General features: G+C 59.7%; 1 protein-coding gene across 1 annotated transcript in view; it reads left to right on the top strand.

Moving 5' to 3' along the window:
• The window catches only part of SHANK3 (SH3 and multiple ankyrin repeat domains 3), a 311,958-nt gene that overhangs the window by 176,657 nt on the left and 115,283 nt on the right, over positions 1–20,018 (top strand). The window contains 1 exon segment of the mRNA XM_088535213.1: positions 6,607–6,720. Coding sequence (XP_088391339.1) covers positions 6,607–6,720 — 114 coding nt within the window.

Below are 20,018 nucleotides of genomic sequence, written 5' to 3'. Positions count from 1 at the left end.
AGGAAACCGGGAGCTTTAGGGAAGGAGCAGAGATAGGAAACAGCCCCCGTGGTCGTAGCCCCTTTGCTGTTGCTTGCTCTGGCAGAGGGGCGTTTTGGTCGCGATGAGAGCGGTGCCGAGCTGGGCCCCCTGCGTGGTGCGGAGCGGGAGAGCCCCGGGCTGGGGGGTTACACGGAGCCCAGACCGAGCGCGAGGAGCCTGGCCTGAGAACAGCAGCCCTGCGTGGGACAAGTGCTTTGTCATTCGCAGCTGGCCGGGATCCATAAGCATCATTTCAGTAGGGAGTTTTCCAGAAGACCTGGAGGATGATGCGGAGGATTATCCTAGGAAGAGTCTCCTGGTGCTTGTGCAGGGTATGGCAGGAAGCAGCAGCTCTTTGAAAGGCCTCTCTGAGATGAGCGAGGGCTGAGATGGAGTGAGGGAAATGGGGGTCGGGTTCATGGGGTGAAGGTGAGAGGGATCCGCAGCGAGAACCCTCGAGCGCGGCTGGAGCAGAGCCGGGACGAGCTGAGCAGCAGCCGCCGGGGGTTCTCAGCAGGGTCCTGGCAGACAAACTCAGCTCGAGGATGTGGCCGTGGCCGGGGCCTGTTTGCTCAGAGCGTGGCAAGCAGCAGGACGTGGCCAACGGCGCTGGGACTCGCGCGCTCGGGGCCGTTTCCGAACGCCGTTTCGCGTGACTTCCTGCCTGGAAGGGTTCTTTCCAAAGTGTATTTCCGATTTGTTAACTCCTTCAAAGCACCTGGAGGTCCTCGGCGTGCGCATCCCAGCTGGCTCCGGGAAAGCCCTTTGCTGCATTTAGGGATACTCAGATTAGCTGCGACCTTTGGAGCTCGTGGTGGTGTGTGTGAGTTGTCCAGCTTGAACTGGTGATTTGTTGGCCCTTGTTTCTCTCCTCTTGGCACTGCCAGCTCCTCCTGAGTGTTTTGGTGTTGCCCGCTCAAGCTGTGCTTGGTAATGGGAACTTCTGTTCACCAACCCTTGAAACTGTGGCTAAAACAAGCAGGGTTTCAGCTGCAGGAGCAGCTGCTGTGGATTTTCCATGTTGATCACAATTCCGGGCAGCTGAAGGACCCGTGCTCCTTGGTGAGCACCTGGCCTCAGGTGCCTTTAAAACTTGAGATTTATGTGATGAAATATGAAGGAAAAGCTCTGTATAAATATATCATCTTTCCGCCTGCTGCCACTGAGTGTTAGGACGCAGATTCTTTTGTACTTTGTACTCTTGGATGTTAAACTGCTGTCGGTCCTCACCTGCACCACGGAGAGCACCTGGGCAGGCTGATTCCTGTGGAAACATGGAACATTCTGAGGAGCAAGGAATAAGCATGTAATCTGGCAATTTCTGTTAAAAATCTTGATATTGCAGTAGCTGACCCAGGTAATTGCTTTTGCACCTTGGCTTATAGATTTTAGAACTAACACATTAAGACAAACAACTTTTGAAGCTGCAGTTTCAGGTCGCACTTGTGCTCCATCAGATTGCAGATCCATCAGCTTGGAGGTTGTCCTCTCCTGTGTTTCATTAGAAACAGTTTTTGGATGTTTGCCCAGGTTTTGGAGCCATCCAAAACCTATGGCTGAAAAGTTTCAAGATGCACATATGAAATGCTTAGGCTCTCTAAAACTCAGCCTGGCTCCGCTGTGGTGTGAGATGCCACCGCACTGCAGAGCAGGGGTCCAGGGCTGCTGCGAAGGTCTCATCCCTTCCGAGCCCCTTCGGCAGCAGGATCAGGGCGGGAGCCCCTGGTACTCGTGTCCGTTTGTCCCTGTGTCCCAACTCAACCCGTGGAGTGGGGTCAAGCGCCTGGCCCAGGGGCGTTCCGTCCTGTTTCGGTGTCCGCTGTCACTGCATTAGAAAAGAAATAGAGAAAGGGCTTTTCTGCAGTCTTAGCACTGGGCAGTATCCGGATCTCTCTTGGTGTGGCTCAGCTCGCGTGTGCCGGCTGAGTGGAACAGGAAAACCACCTTCAAATCAAAACAGAAAAAAAGAACTGAAGACTCGTCAATGCTTTTTCTTTCTGTCTCCAAGGCTAGACTCAGTTTTCTGCTGCATTGGAATCTGTGCTCAGCACGATGCCAGGCAGGGTGAAGTGTCAGTCCTTGCAGTTCTGGGCAGGCGGCAGGTCTGCGCCCGGTGCGGAGCGCGGGACGGCGCCGCGGAGCTCCCTGCGCCACGGCCGCGTCGCCAGCGGCCGTTTTCCATTGGTGACGGTCGGCAGGGCTTTAACAGCACGGACAGGAGCAGTGGGAAATCGGCTCTGGGGCTCGGGGCTCTTGGGACAGCAGCGTAACCTTGGGAGAGCAGGAGCACTTGCCTCTCGGGAACGGCTCTGGAGAGGACAGTGCAGTGACCCTCCTGTTTGGCCTGTAAATGGGGCAGCAGTGCCACATTGCCCCAGGGGAAGCAGCAGAGCCGAGTCACCCCGGGGTGCAGCAGTGTCCCATTGGGGTGGCCGCAGAGCCCTGTCACCCCGGGGTGCAGCAGTGCCACATTGTCTGGGGTGGCCGCAGAGCCGTGTCACCCTGGGGTGCAGCAGTATCCCATTGGGGTGGCCGCAGAGCCGTGTCACCCCGGGGTGCAGCAGTGCCACATTGTCTGGGGTGGCCGCAGAGCCGTGTCACCCTGGGGTGCAGCAGTATCCCATTGGGGTGGCCACAGAGCCGTGTCACCCCGGGGTGCAGCAGTGCCACATTGTCTGGGGTGGCCGCAGAGCCGTGTCACCCTGGGTTGGCAGCAGAGCCATATTGTCTGGGGTGGCCGCAGAGCCATGTCACCCTGGTGTGCAACAGTGCCACATTGTCTGGGGTGGCCGCAGAGCCGCGTCACTCCGCGGTGCAGCAGTGTCCCATTGGGGTGGCCGCAGAGCTGTGTCACCCTGGGGTGCAGCAGTGTCCCATTGGGGTGGCCGCAGAGCCGCGTCACCCCAGGGTGCAGCAGAGCCGCACTGCCCCAGCGCGGGGGCTCCTGCTCCCCTTGCGAGGCCCAGGGCGAAGCGCCGCGCGTGGAGGTGGCAGCTCCTCGCAGGGCCTCGTGCGCGTGCGGTGACCTGCAAGGACCTCCCTCTGGCCGGGGGCTTCAAACGGTGCCTCTGGGGCTCCCCAGGGCGCCCTGCCTGCCCGTAGGTGCTGCGTGGAGAAGTGGGGAGCAGTGGGAAATGTGTCCAGGGGGCAGATGGGTGTGCAGGGCTGTGCTGTGGGGAGGGCGAGCGGGAGCTGCTCCGCGTGCGGCTCCAGGTGCTGCAGGCGCTTCGGGCGCTGCGGGTGCTGCAGGTGCTGCAGGCGCTGCGGGTGCTGCGGGTGCTGCGGGCGCTGCGGGCGCTGCGGGCGTTGCGGGTGCTGCGGGTGCTGCGGGCGCTGCAGGCGCTGCGGGTGCTGCGGGTGCTGCAGGTGCTGCAGGCGCTGTGGGTGCTGCGGGTGCTGCAGGCGCTGCAGGCGCTGCGGGCGCTGCAGGTGCTGCGGGTGCTGCGGGCGCTGCGGGCGTTGCGGGTGCTGCGGGTGCTGCGGGCGTTGCGGGTGCTGCGGGCGCTGCGGGTGCTGCAGGCGCTGCGGGCGCTGCGGGTGCTGCGGGCGCTGCGGGCGCTGCGGGCGCTGCGGGTGCTGTGGGTGCTGCAGGCGCTGCGGGTGCTGCGGGTGCTGCGGGTGCTGCGGGTGCTGCGGGCGCTGCAGGCACTGAGGGTGCTGCGGGCGCTGCGGGCGCTGCGGGCGCTGCAGCGCACGTGCTGCCCTTGTCGTGGGCTTCGTCCCAAGGGCTGGCCCTCCGGAGGACCAGGGATCTGGTTCCTGGCTGCTGGGTTTTACCCGTGGTTTTGATCCTTGCGTTCCTGTTGCGCTTGGACCCGAGTAGCTCTTGACCTCTGCTGGTTCTGCCTGTTTGCACTGCCCTTAGGAAAATGAGGCCGTCGGGATTTCGCTCGTGCCTGCTGGTTGCCTCGTCACTGTCATCCCGTTGCCAAAAGGCTTTTTGGGAGCCTGCCGAAGGAGCTGCCTCGTCCCGTCATTGGGGCTGTCGGACGGGAGCCGGAGCAGCCCCTGAGCCCGCTGCGGTTGTGCCGGGACGGAGCGGGGACTCGTCCCGTCCCGTCCCTGAGCGCCCGGCGCGTCGCGGGCAGCTTCACGTGCAGGGAATGTTGCTCCAGCAAAGCCGGGACGTTGACTTACGCTTACAAAGTTGGAAACGCAGCTCTAAAAGAACAGCGTGAGATAACACAGCGCAAATGTAAGATAGACCCAACATCACCCTCTTCCTTTCACTGTTACTCAGGGATTTGTTAAGGAGATTAAGAATTCGGTTCCGTGGAAGCTCGCCAGCGAGGTATGTCTTGTGAGTGGGAGGTATCCCTGGGTATGTGTCTCCTATTTGTACTAGCGGGTTTTATAGCTGTTCTTGAAATTTCAAAGCAAGTCCCAAGAAACCCCGTGTCTCTTCCCTAATTAAGGGGATCTCTTTATGTGATGGGCTTGTTTTTAAGAACTTGTTATCTAGATAACACTAAGAGAATATTTCTGATATCATTTGGGCTTCCGCTGTGGCAGAGGGGCCCGGGATGCCGACTCCTCCGGTTGCTTCCGTCTGCCTGGTGTCGAGGCGCTGCGGTGCTCGCCGTAACGCTGCAGCGTTTCCAGACGATGCATCAAAGCTCGTCACTGCTGGGTGGTGTGCAGCATAGAATCATGGAATCATAGAATGCTTAGGGTTGGAAGGGACCTCTAGAGATCATCTAGTCCAACCCCTGCACACGCAGGGTCACCTAGAGCACGTGGCACAGGACTGCGTCCAAGCGGGTTTGAAGATCTCCAGAGAAGGAGACTCCACAACCTCTCTGGGCAGCCTGTTCCAGTGCTCTGGCACCCTCACTGGTAAGAATTTTTTCCTTAAGTTCCTGTGGAACTTTTGGTGTTTCAGTTTCCGGCCGTTTCCTCTAGTTGTGTCGGTGGCCACCAGTGCAAAGAGGCCGCCCCATCCTCCTCACGGCCTCCCTTGAGGTACTTCTAGACACTGCTCAGGTCCCCTCTCAGCCTTCTCTTCTCCAGCTGAACAGGCCCAGCTCCCTCAGCCTCTCCTCACAGGGCAGATGTTCCAGGCCCCTGATCATCCTCGTAGCCCTGCGCTGGCCTCTCTCCAGCAGCTCCACATCCCTCTTGTCCTGTGGAGCCCAGAACTGGACACAATACTCCAGATGTGGCCTCACTAGGGCTGAGCAGAGGGGCAGGATCCCCTCCCTCGACCTGCTGGAGATGCTCTTCTTAATGCAGCCCAGGATCCCATTGGCCTTCTTGGCCACGAGGGCACCTGCTGCCTCATGGTCACCTTGTTGTCCACCAGGACACCCAGGTCTTTCTCCGCAGAGCTGCTCTCCAGAAGGTCAGTCCCCAGCCTGTACTGGTGTCGGGTTATTCCTCCCCAGGTGCAGAACCTTGCAGTGTCCCTTGAGCTAAGAGCATCTTCTAGACCACATGTAACACATTAATTCACAGTGTGTTCCAGAGATCACGGTGTTACAAAGGGCTAGGAGCCAGGACAGCCTGAAGGTGTGTGGTTGCTCTCCTGCGTTCCTCGGTGCGGGTGTTTGTCGCTGGGACTGCTGGAGTTGGTGTGGGAGGTGCCCACGAGGCAGTTCCTGCGGCGCCGGGGGCAGCGGCTGGATGGGGCGCCCGGCCGCGGCGGTGGCCGCTCGCAGCCGCTTGCCGGCCCCGCGTGCGGCGCTCGCTGCCGCTCCCTTCGCTCCGTGATTCTCCCCAGCGTGGCGGCCCCGTCTGGGGCGTTTCTGAATGTTCCCAAGTGCCCCACATGTTTCTTGGAGACTCCTCCAGCGTACGGAGGGGATCCGGTGCGGGGATGGAGGAAGTGGCAGCCGGCGCCGGCACGTGTTGGCTGGAGGTGGCTCTCGGAGCAGGTTCTGTGTTGCCGGTCTGTGCTGAACCCCGTACTCATGTTCGGGTGTAATAAGAGGTGCTGATTCTCGTCTGCAGCTCTTGAGCCGTGTGGATCCCGGCTACCTGGAGGAATCCTTTTGGAGTCAGCAGGTGGTGAGGAGTTCAAGCTGGTGGTTCCTTGCTTTAACGAGGATACTCCTGATGTGATTCTCAGCTAAAACTTCCTTGACCCTGGATTCATTTAGTTTTCAGAGCACTTTTCAAACCTTCATGTCTGTTTTCCCAAGCTGTGAGCAAGTCAAAGCAAGACGTAATGGGTTGGAGAACTTTGCTGTGGTGTTTGGTGGGTCCCCTCGGGTGACGCGGCCCTTCCTTTGTGTTGGACATGGGTCGTTCTCACAGTGCCCTGTGCTGTGGCCTTGGACAAACTCGTCCTCTCTCTTTCCAAGTGGGGCTGGTTCGGGGTGTTGTGTTCCCGACACGCGGCGGCAGGAGCGCCCGGGAGGTCGTCTGAGAGCGCGTGAGGGCCCCTGCGCTGCCTGCTCCGTGACATGGGCGAAAGGAAGGATCTTCCAGAGGCTTTTGGAGGTGCTGCCTGCCCTGGGACCACGCGTGTCCCCAGGCAGTTTCTGTGCTCCGCTCTCTGGGCCTGCACTGACTCGGTGGGGCCGTTCTGGCCTTCCCTTTCCCTCGGAATCCTCTTCATCCCGTGCTGTTTCTTTCCTTCCACAGTGCTGAGTATTGGCGAAGGTGGCTTTTGGGAAGGAACTGTGAAGGGCAGGACTGGCTGGTTCCCGGCAGAATGCGTGGAGGAGGTGCAGATGCGGCAGTACGATCCACGGCAAGGTAAGCGCTGCTTCCTGCATGCAAGGGGCTCGCGAAGACGCTGAGCAGAAATGCAGAGGCACTGATTTGAGATCTGTAGCACTCTCTGAGCTTGCCCATTTTCTTTGCATGGAGTGGTGGGTACGTCTGACGTTTGCTCAAGATGTTTATTTTACTGCTGTTTATTTTACCGTGTGCGCTAATAACCAGCCGTAGCCATCCTGATCATGGTGAGTGTGTGGTGTTGCCCCGAGGAGAGTCATCTCGAGACCTTCCTGGGACGCTCTCGCGGTGGCGTTGGGTTTTTAGCAGGCGGCAGTGGGTGATGGAGCAAGAGACGGTGATTGCTGTTAATCAGACACTCCAGGAGCCTTCAGAGAGAATAGGAGCCGGATCCCGAGTGATTTGCTTGTATTTGTTCTAGTTTGACATAAAATATTTAAAATGACTGTGACTCAGCCCTGGTAGTCATGACCCTCACCCAGTGCCAGCAAAGCCATAATATGAGGGACAGCGACCCCCATGCAGCCGTGTCAGGAGGAGCTGCTGGTGGCCAGTGCCAAGTGTGCAGCGTTGCCAGAAGTCCCCGTGGCTTCGCGGGGACACCGGCACCACGGCTGGTCTCTTGCCAACGGCAGCTGCCTGGGCAGATTTCCCTCCTGATTGAAGGAACTGGGTGGGGAACACACTTCTGGGATTCCTGGATTTGTCCAGCTCTCAAGCAAATAAAGAGAATGCCTTTTTGTTGTGTTTGTTGTACAAATGTAGGATTTAGGAGAGGGAAGAAGCATCCGGGATTTGCCGGGTTTAGTAGAGTACGCTTTGCATACATGAGCACGTTTGCCTTCCAATATCAGCGTATTAGATGGATTTACACAGGTGGATTCTGGTGTGTGAAAGTTAGACATGGATTATAAAGTTGGAAACAAAGATGTGGAGGGAGAGAAAACTCAATAAAATGCATTTCTCAGTGGTACGCTACAGCAGCTCTTAAAGAGTCCCTGGGAGCCTGTGCGCCCTTGCAAAGCCTTTTCTTTGCGCTAATCCCGAGGCATCTCCCTTCCAGCGTGTTTGGATTCCCCAAGGGAGCCGCGAGGTCCATGGGAGCCGTGCGAGGCTCCAGAGACCTTGCGCATCCGTCCCTGCAGGTGCCGTGTGCTTGGGAGCCGCTGTTGTGGAGCAGGAGCAGGAGCAGGAGCGCTGCCCCATGGCGCGCAATGGGGACGAGCACGCAGCAGGGTCTGAGTGAAGCAAAGTGCTGCTGCTCGCCGAGGAGGAGCCGCTGGTGCCGGAGCGGACGGGGATGGGACGTCCCTCCTTCCCGAGAGGCCGCTGGGGCTGCGGAGCTGGAGCTTCTGCTGAGGAGCTCCCGGCTTCTTCCCTCTGGAGCTGCCTTTGGAGCCGTGTCCTGGAGCCTTCCCAATGTGCAGTGGCCCTTTGCTCCGTCCCGTTGTCATGCTAAATCAAGACAGAGTAACTACTCGGTGTCCCCAGTTGATCAGCCCTTGCTGTGTTGAGGTGTTGGTGCTTGCTGTGTGCTGTCCTTCCTGGAGGATGACCCGGGTTTGGGTTAAACTGAAGCTGTGCGTAGTTGACCCCAGCGAAAAGCGCGCGGTTCTGCGGCACCGCAGCCGGAGCGCGGGCGCCAGCGCGTTCGTCCCGTTGTCCGTGCTGCTGAACTGTCGCCTTGTGCCCAGCCGTGCTTTTACTTCTGCCAAATGTCGCTCCTCCAGACGAAGCCTGGACGCGGCCTAGAGCTCGAGGTGTTTCCAGGGGGTGGTTTGGACGGGTCCGTGGCGCTCGTGCGCGATGGGAGTTTCGTTGCAGGGACACGATGCTGCTGCGCCGCCTGCCCCGGCCGGGTGCAGGATGAGCTCGGAGCCCGGGGCTGAGGGGCTCTGCGCCCACGGGGGCCGTGAGAGCACCCGGCGGCGCCCGGCGGCACCCGGCGGCACCCAACAGCACCCGGCGGCACCCGGCGGCACTCGGCAGCACCCGTGTTGCCGATCGCCCGGCGGCGGTCACGGGTCTGAGAGCAGCCGGGTAGCGGGGCTGTTGTCTTGGCCAGGCCTGCGTTGGAGCACCTTGATGGTGACGAGGACGAGAGCAAATCCGGAAACTCTTGTGATCTGCACTGGAGTTTAGAGAAAGCCAATGTCAGGGTTAGTGTTTTGAAAATGATGTTTCGAGGATGATTGGTGGCACAACTTGCTCGAAACTTCACCTTTCATTGCCAGCGTCCTCCTCTTGCTTCAACAGATGGGTTAAAGTATCTGCCAGGAGCTGTCACAACTCCCTGACGTCCACCCATCCGTTCCTGTGCCGCGGCCCCGGTCCCCTCCTCTGGTGAGCACCGTCGGGGAGCACAATGTGTCCCCAGCCCCTGGCTTCAGGCTGCCGGCGCCTTCTGCCCGGTGAGGACAGATACGGATTTAATCCCAACCACTGGCTGAGCAGGCCGTAATAGCGAGGTTACGTCCAAATGAGCGAGTGTTTGTAGGGTGTTTGCAGGGTTAATTTAGGTTGGCAGAGTCCCTGTAATGTCATGGGGCCCAGATGGAGGCGAGCTCGCCGAGCAGTGGCTGATCCATCCCTACACCGGTAGATCAAACGGGAGCAGCTCCCTGAGACACGGAGCGGGAGAGCGGAGCGGAGCCTTTCCCACGTCCGCCCCGGCACCCGCTTTGGGGTTCAGCCGTGCGGCCAAGTGACGCGTCACCACCTGCATCCACAAGTCAGGGCCGGCAGACGGGCCCTGACTTGTTTAAATCCCCGCGTGGATGTTGCCGGCCCAGCTCAGGTGAAAGCAACAGCGAGACGGCGTGTGCTAGGAACAGGCCGTGGCTTCCCTGCCTGTGGAATTGGTGGTCGGCAGGAAGATGGAGCTGAGGGGTCTGGAATGCGAGTGCCAGGATCCTGGGGTCTGGAATGCGAGTGCCAGGATCATCCTGGGGTCTGGAATGCGAGTGCCAGGCTCCTGGGGTCTGGAATGCGAGTGCCAGGATCCTGCGGTCTGGAATGCGAGTGCCAGGCTCCTGGCACGGCCGGGGAAGCCGCATCCGTGGGCAGAGCGTCGCTCCGGGAAGGGGGAGCCGGGGACGGAGTGGGGCTGGGGCGGGAGGTGGTGCACAAGCTGCAGACGGAGACAGCGCCAGAACACACATGGGAAAAAATACCTTGTTAATATGGGTAAAGCCTGCATTTTTGTTTTTGATTAAGAAGAAAAATCTCGTGGAGTAAATGGAGTTGACTGTCTCCAGTGAGCTAAAACAGAGTTGGCATTTTAAGTCAATATCCTAAATCAAAGCTACAAAACCGATCTCCAGCTTGTGTTCCAGAGAACTTGCAGGTAGGGAATCCAGATGTGATCATCCAAAAGAGGCTACTGGGAATACGCAAATGTTGTGTAAAGAACAGAGACTAGGATTCATCTGCAAAGAAATCTATGCCAGGGGGATCTGAAATCATAAAGATAAAATGAGATTTGCCCAAAACTCTGCCAAGTTAAACCTTGGAGAGTTTTAAAAGAAATAATAATAGATTCTTCAGCTCTGTGAGTAAAAGAATACGGGAAGAAGATGCAGGGCCGCGAAGCAGTGAGTGAGAGATATCAAAGCTTATTAGCTCTAAAGAACTAAATAATTTTTTAGTGCTTTCTTTCTTTTCTTCTAGCTTTAGTAATAATTTCCCACATGATACTCCATTAAGCACTGTTCTGAAATCCAAATAAGCTGTAAGAGTCACATTTCCTTAGTCAATGCAATCTGTCATCTTAGCACAAAAACACAGCAAGTCTGGCACAATCCATACCAGGATAAACAGTGCTCTGTTTTACCCGTTTTCCCATCTTCCTTCATATCCTTCTTCCCTTCCTTCAAAATCTCTTTTAAGACTTTGGTACCGGTGAAGTCAGTGTGACAGATCCTGTGTTTGCCCAGAGTGCCTTTCCTTGCCTTAGACGTAGGATTTATTGTGTCTCATTGGATGTCTTTGTGAATGTCTCTGTGGGTTCCCGTATTTTTTTGAGAATTTTGATAGAGCTTGTTCTTTTTAACTAAGGCACAAGTTCCAGCATTGCTGCAGCCCTTGCCCATCCCTCCAGCATCGCCCCCTGCCCCTCGGGCCAGCGCTCAGGTGCGTTTGGAGCTGTTTATTTATCGCACCTTTTGCAGTGACTCCCGTCTCTGTCTTTCCCCTCGCCTCGCTGGGGAATCGTAACTCAGCGGCTCTGCGGAGCTCCCGGGAGGCGGCTCGCAGGAGAGGGAAGGGCAGGTCCGGTTTGTGCAGCGGAACGTGCGGGATGGGTCCATGCGGGCAGGACGGGCGCTCGGCTCCGCGGCCCGGCGCCCGTGGCCGGATCCGCGGCTGCTGCCGGCACCCCGGTGCCATTGGCCTCTCCGGAGCTTTGCCTGGGGGAGGGCGGCACCCCCTGCCCCTTCCCCGTCGCTGAGGGGACTGCCTGGGGTTGCCCTTGCGGTATTTGTGGGTAGCAGTGGGGGTGGTAGAACGGTGATGGCCTCTTCCTACAATGGAAACATTTTTTTGAGGAAAGAGCTTGAACCATCTTTTTGGTCGAGAATTGATTTTCTTATGTAGGAAATGATTTAACACTGTAATAACGATTGTTGCATCCCTCAAAAATAATTTACAGATTAGGCATCCTGTGTGCTGAGCCTGTGCCCTCGCTGCCTCTCCTAGTGGCAGGACAGATATTAGAAGAGCAGATGTTATAGGAAGGGCATTAAGAGGCTGGTTGGAGTCCCCGTGCTCCTGAGTCATCCCGTCCAGCGGTGCTTGAGGCCACCAGTGTTTTCCAGGCTGGTTGCTCGACGCCAGCCGCTCGCGGAGGTGCCCGTGCGCGGTGCCCGGAGCAGGGCCGTGTGGTGACGCGGATGCCCGTGTCCGTGCGTTCCCGGGCGCTGCGTGTCCGCGCGGTCGTGGGTGCTGTGTGTCCGCGCGTTCCCGGGCGCTGTATGTCCACGCGTTCCCAGGTGCTCCGTGTCCGCGCGTTCCCGGGCGCTCCGTGTCTGCGCGTTCCCGGGCGCTCCGTGTCCGCGCGTTCCTGGGTGCTGTGTGTCCGCACGTTCCCGGGCGCTCCGTGTCCGCGCGGTCCTGGGCGCTGCGTGTCTGTGCGTTCCCGGGCGCTGTGTGTCCGCGTGGTCGTGGGCGCTCCATGTCCGTGCGTTCCCGGGCGCTGCGTGTCCGCGCGTTCCCGGGCGCTCCGTGTCCGCGCGGTCCTGGGCGCTGCGTGTCCGCGCGTTCCCGGGCGCTGCGTGTCCGTGCGTTCCCGGGCGCTCCATGTCCGTGCGTTCCCGGGCACTGCGTGTCCGTGCGTTCCCGGGCGCTGCGTGTCCACGCGTTCCTGGGCGCTGCGTGTCCGCGCGCCCGTTCCTGCCGCTCTGCGCCGGGCGGGCGCGTTGCAGGAGTCGCGGCTCTTCTCTTGGTAGAGGGCACTGTTGCTCTTCGCTGGGCGCCTGACATCGCGCGTGGGCCTCGGAGCAGGGGGAGGATTCGGGACCTCCGTGAAATACAGCTCCTTAGTTTCCTTCGGTGAATTGATGGCTCCCTCCTGGATGTCTGCACCAGCCCTTGGGGAGGGCTCGGCTTCGTCTTGCTTCACATTTCATGACTATTTCCATGCATCCTGAGACCTATCCTGCCTTCTCTCTTGGGTTTGGTTTTTGCTTTTGCGTGGACTTTTTCAGTACATTATGGAGCCTGTCTTGACTCGTGGACACCCTCTCCTGGAGATCCGTGTGCCGGGTTGAACCTATCTCAGAGGTGCAGCTCGCCCACGGTGAGCGCGCGGAGAGCGCGAGCGCACGGAGAGCGCCAGCCCCGCGGCGCCGTCCTGCCGCCGGGGCTCCTGCCCGCGGTGTCCCCGTGGCCACGTGTGTGGGAACCCGCTCGTTTCCTTCTCCAGCTCTTTCCTACGGGGTTGGGGGACGGTTCGGTTTTTTTCAGATCCGCTTTTGCCTTAGCACATCTCAGTACATTTCATATGGATTTGACCACTCACCAACAAAAATGCGTGTGTATATATAGCAATTTATTAATGGTACCGAAATGTGGTGATCCTAAATGGAACATTCAGATATATTCCATTAAACTGATGGTTATAACCATCCAGGATCGAGGCCTGGCTAGTATATCAAGGAACAACACACAGCTTCACAGTGTGGTTGAGGCTGGAAGGGAAGGGACCCGTAGACAAACTCTGGCACCAGGAATCCCTCTTTCAGTTAGTTATAAACCCCTTCCTGGTGCTTTAGCTCCCCTTTATCGCACTTGCAGCACGTCTCTGCAGAGTGGGGATGTACATGTTTTACAATACTCCTAGGCTGATATTGGAATTGCTCAGACTGCACAAGAATCTGAAATATAAAAAGGCAACTTCTTGCAGTGGTTTCTCTTGGGCTGATTTGTGCAGGCTGGTAACAGAAAAGCCTGTGACATTGCATAGCTAAATCAGAGCTATTTGACCTCCCTCAGAAAGCGTTTGGACCCAGGTGGTATTTCATTGGCATTATGGGATGTAAAGAGCAGGAGTCTCTCTGGAATGAAGCCTTCATCACTGCTGCTCGTGTCTTGTAGCCTGTGAGGAAAGGAAGCTCTGTCTCTAGATGGTCTAAATAGTGGCAATAATTCTGAATTCTGCATGTTCAGTTTCAGCAAAGCATCAGTTTCTACATGGCGCACTTAGATTTATCTACCCCTTCTTCTAGAGCTTTTGAAGGAGGTCACAGAACCCCAGAATCGTTATGGTTGGGAAGGACCTTCAGGATCACTGAGTGCAGCCCTGGCCCGTGCCCACCCCGGCTGTCCCGCGTCCCCAGGCGCCTCGGGAAGCTTCCCGAGCGCTGCGGGAAGAGCCGCCCCGGCGCCGGCTCCCCTTGGGCGGGAGCAGCTGGGGACCCGGTGGCGCCGCTGGCCCTGCCACCTCGTCCTCCTTAGCTGTCCTGGCGCCACCGGGCTGATCCGTGGGGCTTGGGCAGCCCCGGCCCCGGCCGGGCTCTGCGTCGCTCCGAGCTCCTCCCCGTGCGGAGCCGCTCGCCGCCTTCCCCGGCTCTCCGTCCTCGTGGCCGTCCCGGGCGGCTTGGCGGCCCTCACGGTTCTCAGCTCCTCTGCCCTACAAGGCTGACGTCTCCGTTCCCTCTTGGTTGGGGCTGGTTTGTGGGTTGTCATTTAAAGAAGTGTCTGATGTTAGCTCTGACGAGAAGTTAGAATTTTTGCCTTTTTAAGCAACTTTCTCTAATGTTTTGAAGCTACTTTAGTTGTTGCTAATATCTTCCACCTTTTTTGTGCTGTGTACTTCCCATTATTTCCATCTATACTCTGTATTTTCTATCTATTTTTAATTTCAGTCTTAAAGTAATCCTTTGTGCGTATGGGTTTATTTTTTCAGTTAACTGATCTTTTAGAGCTCGCAACACCTGTCTGTGTAGATGATGACAGATAACGCTCCGTGTGCCAGCAGCCCGACCAGAGCGCCGTTTAATGAAGGGCCGTGCCTGGATTATGGATGTCACTGCACCAAGCGTAAGGCCTTGGGCAGGATCCCGGGTCTTGGCAGCCGCCTCGGTTGCGCTGGGACCAGAACCAAGCGCTGACGGCCCCTTAGGCGAGGCCGGGGCCGGGGGTGGGCGCCGTCCCCAGCGCTCCGGGTGTCCCGGTGCCGGCGCAGGAAGGGCCGGAGCTCTCCTCCGGGAAGGACCGCGTGGAATTCCTGGGGCTCTGCTCCCCGTGCTGTTTGCGGCGTTCCCCTTGGGCGGGTTTTGGACACGGGGTCACCGCAGGAACCGGCGCTGCCCTGGGGTTTCCACCTGTGCTGGCCGGGGCGCCTGGCGGCCCCGTCCCCGTCCCCATGGCCTGGGGGCGCCTGCGGGGCCCAGGGCTGCCCCTGCCCTCCCTCTCCCAGCTCCGGAGGGCCAAGCCGCAATTCCTGCTTGGCGGCAGCTTCTCGCTGCTGTGCAGAGCCGCTCGGCCCCGAGCGGGCTGAGCCCCTGCCCCGATGGGGTGTCCCATAGGGCTGAGCCCCTGCCCCGATGGGGTGTCCGAGAGGGCTGAGCCCCTGTCCCTAATGGAAATGGGGTGCTCGTCCGCAGAGACATTTCCTTAAGCTCCATATCTGGTTTGTGACACCTGCTCGGAGGCGAAACACGGCCCAGCAGTGCTGTTCTGCTCCAGCTGACCCATTTGAGCAACAGCAAAACGGGCAGCCTAATCAAGATACTAATTAATCAAGTTCTAGCCTATAGGCCTTTATGTGTTCCTGAAGTTCAGGTTCTACGTGCCTTAACTACAGGATTCTTCCCTGTCTTTGTTTAAAAACTTTGCGCTTGCTTGGATATCGTCCAGTCTTCAGTTGCTTCCTCAGTGTTCCAGGACTTGCTGAAAATGTTATGTTCGCAGAGAGCAACATCCGCTCAGAGCCCAGCTAAGGCTCCTACCCAGAACTGCTATTTTAAGGTACCCACCTGCAGTGGTTGATGTTTAGCATCTTCTGTGCGTATTACTAGTGTGATGCATACCAATTACATAACTCTTATCTTTTCTATATATGAGGAAAAGAACAAATTGCCTAATAAGTTTGGCCTTAGCTGCATTATTTCTGCATTAGGATAATAGACTGACAGGATATGAAGGGGAGCAAATCTGATTTATTTGTTCTTATCATGCAGATGAGTGGATACGATAATGAAGAAAAGAATGAAAGTCATTTTGTTGTCTTCTCCTCGTTTTCCAACCGTTCTGGGAAGCGCACTAGGTGTCCTGGGAGGCTGTGCGGGCGCCCGTGAGCACCGGGAGGAGGGTTGCGCCGCGGTGGCTCCGTCCCGCGCGGGGACGCGCTGGGGACGCCGGCGCGGTGAATCAGCAGCATCCGTGAGCGCTGCCAGCCGGGAGGCTCCGTCCCGCCCGCGCGGCCGGTCCTGGCCAAGCCGAGTCTGGCCCGTCGTCGCCTGCGGAATTGTGGAGCGATCCTCGGGCTCTGGCTCAGCCGGCTGGGCTGGAAGGGGCCGTTGCAGGGCCCCTGGGTCCGCAGCTCCCGGAGCCGTCCCTGCCCGTCCCTCTGCAGAGCTCCCTTCCCGGGCAGGGTGACGCGGGTGTCCCCGTCCTGCAGGGAGCGGAGCGCGGCGCTGCTGGCCCTGCACCCATGGCCCTGCACCCATGGCCCTGCGCCGATGGATCTGCACCGATGGCCCTGCGCCGATGGCCCTGCACTGCTGGCCCTGCGCCGATGGCCCTGCACCCATGGCCCTGCACCCATGGCCCTGCACCCATGGCCCTGCGCCGATGGCCCTGCACCCATGGCCCTGCACCCGTGGCCCTGCACCCATGGCCCTGCACCCATGGCCCTGCACCGATGGCCCTGCACCCATGGCCCTGCACCCGTGGCCCTGCGCCGATGGCCCTGCACCCATGGCCCCGCACCCATGGCCCCGCACCCATGGCCCTGCACCGATGGCCCTGCACCCATGGCCCTGCACCCGTGGCCCTGCACTGCTGGCCCTGCACCCGTGGCCCTGCACCCGTGGCCCTGCACCCATGGCCCTGCACCCGTGGCCCTGCACTGCTGGCCCTGCACCCGTGGCCCTGCACCCATGGCCCTGCACCCATGGCCCTGCACCCGTGGCCCTGCACTGCTGGCCCTGCACCCATGGCCCTGCACCCGTGGCCCTGCACCCGTGGCCCTGCACCCATGGCCCTGCACCCATGGCCCTGCACTGCTGGCCCTGCACCCGTGGCCCTGCACCCGTGGCCCTGCACCCATGGCCCTGCGCCCATGGCCCTGCACCGCCTCAGCTTGGCGGGAGCTTCCGCAGGAGGGACCGGTCTCGCTCGTGGCCTCCCCTCCGCTGCTCCCGCTGCCGTGTCCTGACGGGACCCTGTCCTTGGGGACTGTCCCGGGAGCCCTGACCCTCCCGGTCCCCAGGGCTTTACCAAGTGTCACTGCGGGGCCTCAGCAGTGGCCGTGCGGATTTCCTGCCTCTCCTGCGCGCTCGGAGCGTGGGGACATTCGTGCTCTTGGATGTCTGTCGCTCTCGGCTTCTGCTGAAGTGGCCCAGTTTGTCAGTGGGGTCATCGTGGACCCTGCTCAGGCCATCTGGTGCTTTCCCACCCCTGCTAAACCTGCGGCTCTAAATATAGACACGGTACCAGACTCCGAAGAAAGGACCCGGTTTTCCATGGGATCCCTTCCTTGCTGTGTGGGATGGTACTGAGCGCGGCTTGGAGGCCCGGTTCAGCCAGGTCCTGAGGTCCGGGCCCAGGAAAGGCAGATTTGGTGGCAGATGCTTTGGTGTGTCCTGATTTTCATTCTGCCGGACGCGCAGTCCCTCCTCGCTCACTCGCAGTGTGCGCCAGCCCAAGCAGCCCAGCCCTGAACCCTTTGTGCGTTCTGAGGGCTCTGAAGGGACGTTGCAGACCTTGGCTGAGGTCCAGGTCACAGCCAGAGCTTCTGTGCTGGCTGCCCCGAGCGCTCCGGCCGCGGAGGCCTCGGGCCTGGCCGTTACCTTATCCTCTGTCGGCTGCGCTGGGCTCCGGAGCTCTGACCCCACGGCAGGATGCAGGTTTTGGTGGGGCCGTTCCTCGTGGGGTGGGGCCAAGGACGGACGCAGAGCTGCGTCGGTCTGAGCAGCGCGGGGCTGCCCTGAGACTCCCGCGTCTTCCGAGCGGTTCCAGGCTGGTGTGCGGGATCCGCCGGGATCGGGCTGGTGTGTGCGGGATCCGCCGGGATCGGGGTGGTGTGTGCGGGATCTGCCGGGATCGGGTTGGTGTGTGCGGGATCCGCCGGGATCGGGCTGGTGTGCGGGATCCGCCGGGATCGGGCTGGAGTGTGTGGGATCCGCCGGGATCGGGCTGGTGTGCGGGATCCGCTGGGATTGGGCTGGTGTGCGTGGGATCCGCCGGGATCGGGTTGGTGTGTGCGGGATCTGCCGGGATCGGGCTGGTGTGTGCGGGATCCGCCGGGATCGGGGTGGTGTGTGCGGGATCTGCCGGGATCGGACTGGTGTGCGTGGGATCCGCCGGGATCGGGCTGGTGTGTGCGGGATCCACCGGGATCGGACTGGTGTGCGTGGGATCCGCCGGGATCGGGCTGGTGTGTGCGGGATCCGCCGGGATCGGGTTGGTGTGTGCGGGATCCGCCGGGATCGGGCTGGTGTGCGCGGGATCCACCGGGATCGGGCTGGTGTGTGCGGGATCCGCCGGGATCGGGTTGGTGTGCGTGGGATCCGCTGGGATCGGGCTGGTGTGCGCGGGATCCGCCGGGATTGGGCTGGTGTGTGCGGGATCTGCCGGGATCAGGCTGGTGTGTGGCGTGGGATCCGCTGGGATCGGGGTGGTGTGTGCGGGATCCGCCGGGATCGGGCTGGTGTGTGCGGGATCCACCCGGATCGGGCTGGTGTGTGCGGGATCCGCTGGGATCGGGCTGGTGTGTGCGGGATCCACCCGGATCGGGCTGGTGTGTGCGGGATCCGCCGGGATCGGGCTGGTGTGTGCGGGATCCACCCGGATCGGGCTGGTGTGCGCGGGGCTCCTGCCGGCCGCTCTCCGTGATGGAGCCTCCTTTCCTCCGGGGGCTCTTGGCCCGGGTCCCGCTCTGCTCCCGGGCTGCTCCGCGTGTGTCCCCTGCCCGGAGCAGAGCCAGGATCCCGCTGTGCTGTGGAGCAGGGACACTCATTTTCCAGTCTGCATCTGTTCACAATCCCGTACCAACCTTGTGCTATAGAGCAAGATTATTCTGTGTTGCAGCAAAGAATATGAGCGTGTTCTGTGAGCTAGGGAAAGCCATTGATGTCAGTGTCCCATTTATCCCATTTATTCTCTGCGTGGTTTCGTGGGCTGCCTTTTGCAGAAGTCAGTACTGCACAAGTTAATGAAACCAATGTCCTGCAATATTCTGCAATTGTACCTTGCTGTACTGTACTTGTCTTAACAGCAATTTCTAAACTGAAAAGGAATGGAAAAGTGAATCTTTCCACATTTTATTTGGAACTGGAAATAGTAGATGGCAAAGATGGTGAATAAGAATTTTTGGTAAGTGTGTGTAATCTATCTGTGTTTTCCTACAACTAAAATGAGTATTAAAAGGCTCCCAAAATGCCACTGAAAGAAGAAAAGATCAAAGACGTCCAGGACAGATTTGTAGGAGTCTTTAGCAGTTTCTGGCGAGCTGTGCAGCGGGGATTAGGGCCCTTGCGGACGGCTCCGAGGACGGAGGCTCCGGTGCCTCCCGGGGCAGCGGGTCCGGCGCTCGCGCCCCCGCTGCCGCGGGGAGCCCGGCGGTGCCGTCGCCTCCGTCCCGCGCGGGCGCTGCCGCGGACGGTTGGGTCCCCCCGCGCACCCTCCCGTCGGGTGTTGGGGCATCCACGAGGTCCCTCCGCGCCGTCTCTCCGGGCAGGGCGTCACTGACCGGTGCCCCCGATCGCCTCATCCGTCTCCCTCCCGCGGCGGCTCCGTGTCCTTCGTGTCCCGGCCCCGGAGCCAGTTCCAGCCTGAGCAGGGGGCAGGGTCCTGTTCCCGCCGCTGCTGCCCAGGCTCTTCCCCGCGCGGTCCCGGTGGCCGCCGGGGAGCGTTGCTGGCCCGTGGGCTCCTCGCTGCCCCCGCGCCCAAGGCCCCGTCCTGCTGTGCGAGCGCAGGGAGCCCTCCGCGCCCGGCACCGCGCGGAGCAGCCGGGAGGTCCACGCGGGAGGCGCGGGCTCCGCGTTCCGCCTGCGGAACGGGCACCTCGGGAGCCTGGGCTTCTCCAGAGGCTTCGGAATGGCCTCCATGGGATCGGTGCTGAGGTGCGGGGTCCGGAGGAGAAGGGAGAGAAGGGCAATAGAAAAGACCAAGGCTGCAATGGAGCGTGGCCAGGAGAGCTGCCCAGCGCCTGCGGTTGGGCTGTGTGGACGGGCATCCCCTCGTACGGGTGTTCATGCGCTGCTGCTCCGTCAGGCGCTGCGGGTTTTGCAAGGGGAAGGAAGCGGGGGTGTTTTGTGCATGCAGACCTCAGGTTATAGAGGCGAAAATGCAGCCAGCGGCAGAGCAGGTGACTTTCTGCTCGCTCTTGGCCGTAAATTCGTTTCACTGGATACCCCAGGTGCATGAGAGGGAATTACCTGAGGAAAATTTCTAGCCTGGAAAATCTCACAGACTTAAGGGGATCTGTGAGAGGTTTTGCTGTCAAAGAGGATGGTATCAACAGCTCCCTCCAGTCAGTCCTGAATCCTCCCATGAGCTGCTGGAACTCCTGGGGTTTATGTGTGTGAGAGCCTTTGATGGGTCAAAAATATGCAAGGGAACAGCTGTAGGATTTCTTAATGGAGAATGCCAGA

Source organism: Tinamus guttatus, unplaced genomic scaffold (assembly GCF_059628265.1).
Source record: "Tinamus guttatus ecotype Peru unplaced genomic scaffold, ASM5962826v1 Tinamus_guttatus_pri_ptg000619l, whole genome shotgun sequence".
NCBI lineage: Eukaryota > Metazoa > Chordata > Aves > Tinamiformes > Tinamidae > Tinamus > Tinamus guttatus.
This window is presented reverse-complemented; position numbering and strand designations above follow the sequence as displayed.